We start from the raw sequence: 7,931 nt of genomic DNA on the forward strand, positions 1-7,931 counted from the left end.
GTTTAGACCTGGTTTAGACCTGGTTTAGTCCTGGTTTAGACCTGGTTTAGTCCTGGTTTGGACCTGTTTAGTCCTGGTTTAGTCCTGGTTTAGTCCTGGTTTAGTCCTGGTTTGGACCTGGTTTAGTCCTGGTTTAGACCTGGTTTAGACCTGGTTTAGTCCTGGTTTAGTCCTGGTTTAGACCTGGTTTAGTCCTGGTTTAGACCTGGTTTAGTCCTGGTTTAGTCCTGGTTTAGTCCTGGTTTAGTCCTGGTTTGGACCTGGTTTAGTCCTGGTTTAGACCTGGTTTAGTCCTGGTTTAGTCCTGGTTTAGACCTGGTTTAGTTCTGGTTTAGACCTGGTTTAGTCCTGGTTTAGACCTGGTATAGACCTGGTATAGACCTGGTTTAGACCTGGTTTAGACCTGGTTTAGTCCTGGTTTAGTCCTGGTTTAGACCTGGTATAGACCTGGTTTAGTCCTGGTTTAGACCTGGTTTAGACCTGGTTTAGACCTGGTTTAGACCTGGTTTAGACCTGGTTTAGTCCTGGTATAGACCTGGTATAGACCTTGCAAATCTAAGGTTTTTAGTTCAATTCACTCAAATATTGTGGTCTAAATGAGACACATCACAGACTAAACCAGGACTAAACCAGGTCTAAACCAGGTCTAAACCAGGTCTAAACCAGGTCTAAACCAGGACTAAACCAGGAGCTGTGTTTGGATCAGAGTCAGAGGAAGGAAGTGTTCTCTTCCCTTCATTGTTCCAGGCTGAGGTTAGAGGTCTGAGGTCAGAGGTCAGAGGGCAGGGCCTCCTCCTCTGTGTCAGATGCCCTCCCATCAGTTTGAATATAAAATATTGCACATTGTTTTCCCAGCAAAGACCTGAAGTTTGTTTCTTTTAAGAAATGTGATGCACAGGCGACTTCTGGGTGTGACGTGGGTGTGGCCTCTCTAACGACATGTGACTTTAAAATCTCAGTTTCACGACAACCTGACCCTAGGTTGACCCTCGGTTGACCCCACCCCCAAGAAACGAGGCGGAGGACCTGAGTAAACACGGGAAGAAAGTGATGCTCCAGGAGCTCAACGATCAAAGCTGTGGACCGTGGCCTCGGTGGAAAACACTTTCTCACAAGCTAAGCTAAGATAAGAGAAGAGCCCTACCACCAGTTACAAGGAGTTGCCCTACCAACAGTTACAAGGAGTTGCCCTACCAACAGTTACAAGGAGTTGCCCTACCAACAGTTACAAGGAGTTGCCCTACCAACAGTTACAAGGAGTTGCCCTACCACCAGTTACAAGGAGTCGCCCTACGACCAGTTACGAGGAGTTGCCCTACCACCAGTTACGAGGAGTTGCCCTACCACCAGTTACAAGGAGTCACCCTACCACCAGTTACGAGGAGTCGCCCTACCACCAGTTACGAGGAGTCGCCCTACCACCAGTTACAAGGAGTCGCCCTACGGCCAGTTACAAGGAGTCGCCCTACGAGCAGTTACGAGGAGTCATCCTACCACCAGTTACAAGGAGTCGCCCTACGACCAGTTACGAGGAGTCGCCCTATCACCAGTTACAAGGAGTCGCCCTACGAGCAGTTACAAGGAGTCGCCCTACGACCAGTTACGAGGAGTCGCCCTATCACCAGTTACGAGGAGTCGCCCTACGAGCAGTTACGAGGAGTCGTCCTACCACCAGTTACAAGGAGTCGCCCTACCACCAGTTACAAGGAGTCGCCCTACGACCAGTTACAAGGAGTTGCCCTACGACCAGTTACGAGGAGTCGCCCTACCACCAGTTACGAGGAGTCGCCCTACGAGCAGTTACAAGGAGTCGCCCTACGAGCAGTTACAAGGAGTCGCCCTACGACCAGTTACGAGGAGTCGCCCTACGACCAGTTACGAGGAGTCGCCCTACGACCAGTTACGAGGAGTCGCCCTACGGCCAGTTAAGAGAAGTCGCCCTACGGCCAGTTACGAGAGGAGTCGCCCTACGGCCAGTTACGAGAGGAGTCGCCCTACGGCCAGTTACGAGGAGTCGCCCTACGGCCAGTCACGGGGAGTCGCCCTACGGCCAGTTACGGGGAGTCGCCCTACGGCCAGTCACGGGGAGTCGCCCTACGGCTAGTTACGGGGAGTCGCCCTACGGCCAGTTAAGAGGAGTCGCCCTACGGCCAGTTACGAGAGGAGTCGCCCTACGGCCAGTTACGAGGAGTCGCCCTACGGCCAGTTACGGGGAGTCGCCCTACGGCCAGTTACGAGGAGTCGCCCTACGAGCAGTTACGGGGAGTCGCCCTACGAGCAGTTACGGGGAGTCGCCCTACGAGCAGTTACGGGGAGTCGTCCTACAAGCAGTTACGTGAGTTTCATGATGCGGTCGTGAGGATCCTGGTAAAGATTCAAAATTGGATGAAGATGAATCTGACACACATTTTCAGCTTTAAACTAATAACATAATTGCTGCTGTGGAAACAATTTAGAAAAAATATTGCATAATATTGAAAAAAGAACTGAACTAGTTCATGTAGAAAGTGAACTTTCCCAACTCTGATCTTCGAGAGCTGAGATCAGGGCTGAGAGCTGAAGGCGGGGCAGATGGTGGGCGGGGCAGATGGTGGGCGTGTCGCTGAAGCGGGGCAGATGGTGGGCGTGTCGCTGAGGCGGGGCTGATGGTGGGCGTGTCGCTGAGGCGGGGCAGATGGTGGGCGGGGCAGATGGTGGGCGTGTCGCTGAGGCGGGGCTGATGGTGGGCGGGCCAGATGGTGGGCTTGTCGCTGAGGCGGGGCTGATGGTGGGCGTGTCGCTGAGGCGGGGCTGATGGTGGGCGTGTCGCTGAAGCGGGGCAGATGGTTGGCGGGGCAGATTGTGGGCGTGTCGCTGAGGCGGGGCTGATGGTGGGCGTGTCGCTGAGGCGGGGCTGATGGTGGGCGTGTCGCTGAGGCGGGGCAGATGGTGGGCGGGGCAGATGGTGGGCGTGTCGCTGAGGCGGGGCTGATGGTGGGCGTGTCGCTGAAGCGGGGCAGATGGTGGGCGGGGCAGATGGTGGGCGTGTCGCTGAGGCGGGGCTGATGGTGGGCGTGTCGCTGAGGCGGGGCAGATGGTGGGCGGGGCAGATGGTGGGCGTGTCGCTGAGGCGGGGCTGATGGTGGGCGTGTCGCTGAAGCGGGGCAGATGGTGGGCGGGGCAGATGGTGGGCGTGTCGCTGAGGCGGGGCTGATGGTGGGCGTGTCGCTGAGGCGGGGCTGATGGTGGGCGTGTCGCTGAGGCGGGGCAGATGGTGGGCGTGTCGCTGAGGCGGGGCTGATGGTGGGCGTGTCGCTGAGGCGGGGCTGATGGTGGGCGTGTCGCTGACGCGGGGCAGATGGTGGGCGGGGCAGATGGTGGGCGTGTCGCTGAGGCGGGGCTGATGGTGGGCGTGTCGCTGAGGCGGGGCTGATGGTGGGCGTGTCGCTGAGGCGGGGCAGATGGTGGGCGGGGCAGATGGTGGGCGTGTCGCTGAGGCGGGGCTGATGGTGGGCGTGTCGCTGAGGCGGGGCTGATGGTGAGCGGGGCAGATGGTGGGCGTGTCGCTGAGGCGGGGCTGATGGTGGGCGTGTCGCTGAGGCGGGGCTGATGGTGAGCGGGGCAGATGGTGGGCGTGTCGCTGAGGCGGGGCAGATGGTGAGCGGGGCAGATGGTGGGCGTGTCGCTGAGGCGGGGCAGATGGTGGGTGTGTCGCTGAGGCGGGGCAGATGGTGGGCGTGTCGCTGAGGCGGGGCAGATGGTGGGTGTGTCGCTGAGGCGGGGCTGAGAGCTGAAGCTGAGGCGAAGAACACAATGTCACAGTCGTGACGTTTACATGAGCAAACACACGGGCCACGCCTTCAACCGCAGCACGGCGCTTCATGAACAGTCAGGGGCCCGGAGCTGTGGCCCCTGGATCCATGCTTCCACCAGGGGGCGATATCACTTTCTATCCTTTGTGACGCTTCCAAATCAGTCTTGAGAGGAAAAATGATAGACATCGTATTTGGAGAGAGTTTTGTTGTAAAAATGTGTCATGTTTCTTCATAACTCCAGGTCAAAGGTCAAAGGTCTCATTCTTCACAGGGAAATGCAACTGTTGTAGAAACAGCGCCACCAGGAGGTGAACCACTGTCACGTGTTCTCACGAGGCCTCATCCTTCTCAATTTTAGATCCATGAACTTGGGCCTCAAAACTCCTGCCATGGACACAACAACCTTAGAATGTATGAATATGACATGAATCTGACTGAGACTGGACGACACTGACCTGCAGAGACCGGAGAGGACACTGTCCTGCAGAGACCGGAGAGGACACTGACCTGCAGAGACCGGAGAGGACACTGACCTGCAGAGACCGGAGAGGACACTGACCTGCAGAGACCGGAGAGGACACTGTCCTGCAGAGACCGGAGAGGACACTGACCTGCAGAGACCGTAGAGGACACTGACCTCCAGAGACCAGAGAGGACACTGACCTCCAGAGACCGGAGAGGACACTGTCCTGCAGAGACCGGAGAGGACACTGACCTCCAGAGACCGGAGAGGACACTGACCTCAGAGACCGGAGAGGACACTGACCTCAGAGACCGGAGAGGACACTGACCTCCAGAGACCGGAGAGGACACTGACCTGCAGAGACCGGAGAGGACACTGACCTGCAGAGACCGGAGAGGACACTGACCTCCAGAGACCGGAGAGGACACTGTCCTGCAGAGACCGGAGAGGACACTGACCTGCAGAGACCGGAGAGGACACTGACCTCCAGAGACCGGAGAGGACACTGACCTGCAGAGACCGGAGAGGACACTGACCAGAGACCGGAGAGGACACTGACCTCCAGAGACCGGAGAGGACACTGACCTGCAGAGACCGGAGAGGACACTGACCTCCAGAGATCGGAGAGGACACTGTCCTGCAGAGACCGGAGAGGACACTGACCTGCAGAGACCGGAGAGGACACTGTCCTGCAGAGACCGGAGAGGACACTGACCTCCAGAGACCGGAGAGGACACTGACCTGCAGAGACCGGAGAGGACACTGACCTCCAGAGACCGGAGAGGACACTGACCTGCAGAGACCGGAGAGGACACTGACCTCCAGAGACCGGAGAGGACACTGTCCTGCAGAGACCGGAGAGGACACTGACCTCCAGAGACCGGAGAGGACACTGACCTCCAGAGACCGGAGAGGACACTGACCTGCAGAGACCGGAGAGGACACTGACCTCCAGAGACCGAAGAGGACACTGACCTCCAGAGACCGGAGAGGACACTGACCTGCAGAGACCGGAGAGGACACTGACCTCCAGAGACCGGAGAGGACACTGATCTCCAGAGACCGGAGAGGACACTGACCTGCAGAGACCGGAGAGAGACCGGAGAGGACACTGACCTGCAGAGACCGGAGAGGACACTGACCTCCAGAGACCGGAGAGGACACTGACCTGCAGAGACCGGAGAGGACACTGACCAGAGACCGGAGAGGACACTGACCTCAGAGACCGGAGAGGACACTGACCTCCAGAGACCGGAGAGGACACTGACCTCCAGAGACCGGAGAGGACACTGTCCTGCAGAGACCGGAGAGGACACTGACCTCAGAGACAGGAGAGGACACTGACCTCCAGAGACCGGAGAGGACACTGACCTCCAGAGACCGGAGAGGACACTGACCTGCAGAGACCGGAGAGGACACTGACCTCCAGAGATCGGAGAGGACACTGTCCTGCAGAGACCGGAGAGGACACTGACCTGCAGAGACCGGAGAGGACACTGTCCTGCAGAGACCGGAGAGGACACTGACCTCCAGAGACCGGAGAGGACACTGACCTGCAGAGACCGGAGAGGACACTGACCAGAGACCGGAGAGGACACTGACCTCCAGAGACCGGAGAGGACACTGACCTGCAGAGACCGGAGAGGACACTGACCTCCAGAGACCGGAGAGGACACTGACCTCCAGAGACCGGAGAGGACACTGACCTGCAGAGACCGGAGAGGACACTGACCTCCAGAGACCGGAGAGGACACTGTCCTGCAGAGACCGGAGAGGACACTGACCTCCAGAGACCGGAGAGGACACTGACCTCCAGAGACCGGAGAGGACACTGACCTGCAGAGACCGGAGAGGACACTGACCTGCAGAGACCGGAGAGGACACTGACCTCCAGAGACCGGAGAGGACACTGACCTGCAGAGACCGGAGAGGACACTGACCAGAGACCGGAGAGGACACTGACCTCAGAGACCGGAGAGGACACTGACCTCCAGAGACCGGAGAGGACACTGACCTCCAGAGACCGGAGAGGACACTGACCTGCAGAGACCGGAGAGGACACTGACCTCCAGAGACCGGAGAGGACACTGACCTGCAGAGACCGGAGAGAGACCGGAGAGGACACTGACCTCCAGAGACCGGAGAGGACACTGACCTCAGAGACCGGAGAGGACACTGACCTCAGAGACCGGAGAGGACACTGACCTCCAGAGACCGGAGAGGACACTGACCTGCAGAGACCGGAGAGGACACTGACCTGCAGAGACCGGAGAGGACACTGACCTCCAGAGACCGGAGAGGACACTGTCCTGCAGAGACCGGAGAGGACACTGACCTGCAGAGACCGGAGAGGACACTGACCAGAGACCGGAGAGGACACTGACCTCCAGAGACCGGAGAGGACACTGACCTGCAGAGACCGGAGAGGACACTGACCTCCAGAGATCGGAGAGGACACTGTCCTGCAGAGACCGGAGAGGACACTGACCTGCAGAGACCGGAGAGGACACTGTCCTGCAGAGACCGGAGAGGACACTGACCTCCAGAGACCGGAGAGGACACTGACCTGCAGAGACCGGAGAGGACACTGACCTCCAGAGACCGGAGAGGACACTGACCTGCAGAGACCGGAGAGGACACTGACCTCCAGAGACCGGAGAGGACACTGTCCTGCAGAGACCGGAGAGGACACTGACCTCCAGAGACCGGAGAGGACACTGACCTCCAGAGACCGGAGAGGACACTGACCTGCAGAGACCGGAGAGGACACTGACCTCCAGAGACCGAAGAGGACACTGACCTCCAGAGACCGGAGAGGACACTGACCTGCAGAGACCGGAGAGGACACTGACCTCCAGAGACCGGAGAGGACACTGATCTCCAGAGACCGGAGAGGACACTGACCTGCAGAGACCGGAGAGAGACCGGAGAGGACACTGACCTGCAGAGACCGGAGAGGACACTGACCTCCAGAGACCGGAGAGGACACTGACCTGCAGAGACCGGAGAGGACACTGACCAGAGACCGGAGAGGACACTGACCTCAGAGACCGGAGAGGACACTGACCTCCAGAGACCGGAGAGGACACTGACCTCCAGAGACCGGAGAGGACACTGTCCTGCAGAGACCGGAGAGGACACTGACCTCAGAGACAGGAGAGGACACTGACCTCCAGAGACCGGAGAGGACACTGACCTCCAGAGACCGGAGAGGACACTGACCTGCAGAGACCGGAGAGGACACTGACCTCCAGAGACCGGAGAGGACACTGACCTGCAGAGACCGGAGAGGACACTGACCTGCAGAGACCGGAGAGGACACTGTCCTGCAGAGACCGGAGAGGACACTGACCTCCAGAGACCGGAGAGGACACTGACCTGCAGAGACCGGAGAGGACACTGACCCAGAGACCGGAGAGGACACTGACCTCCAGAGACCGGAGAGGACACTGACCTGCAGAGACCGGAGAGGACACTGACCTCCAGAGACCGGAGAGGACACTGACCTCCAGAGACCGGAGAGGACACTGACCTGCAGAGACCGGAGAGGACACTGACCTCCAGAGACCGGAGAGGACACTGTCCTGCAGAGACCGGAGAGGACACTGACCAGAGACCGGAGAGGACACTGACCTCAGAGACCGGAGAGGACACTGACCTCCAGAGACCGAGAG

The 7,931-nt window shown here is 58.7% G+C and overlaps 1 protein-coding gene across 1 annotated transcript in view; it reads right to left on the bottom strand.

Annotated features, from left to right (window-relative positions):
- Positions 1-2,496: 2,496 nt before the first annotated feature.
- Positions 2,497-7,931, bottom strand: part of LOC140359125 (lactase/phlorizin hydrolase-like) — a gene marked incomplete at its 5' end in the record, with an annotated part of 103,329 nt that continues 97,894 nt past the window's right edge. The window contains one exon of the mRNA XM_072443993.1: positions 2,497-3,775. Within this exon, the coding sequence (XP_072300094.1) occupies positions 2,497-3,775 (1,279 nt within the window). The remainder of the gene's footprint in view (positions 3,776-7,931) is intronic.

The sequence above is a fragment of the Eucyclogobius newberryi genome, unplaced genomic scaffold, assembly GCF_026437365.1.
Source record: "Eucyclogobius newberryi isolate DKJ021-1_F unplaced genomic scaffold, fEucNew1.0.hap1 SCAF_14, whole genome shotgun sequence".
NCBI lineage: Eukaryota > Metazoa > Chordata > Actinopteri > Gobiiformes > Gobiidae > Eucyclogobius > Eucyclogobius newberryi.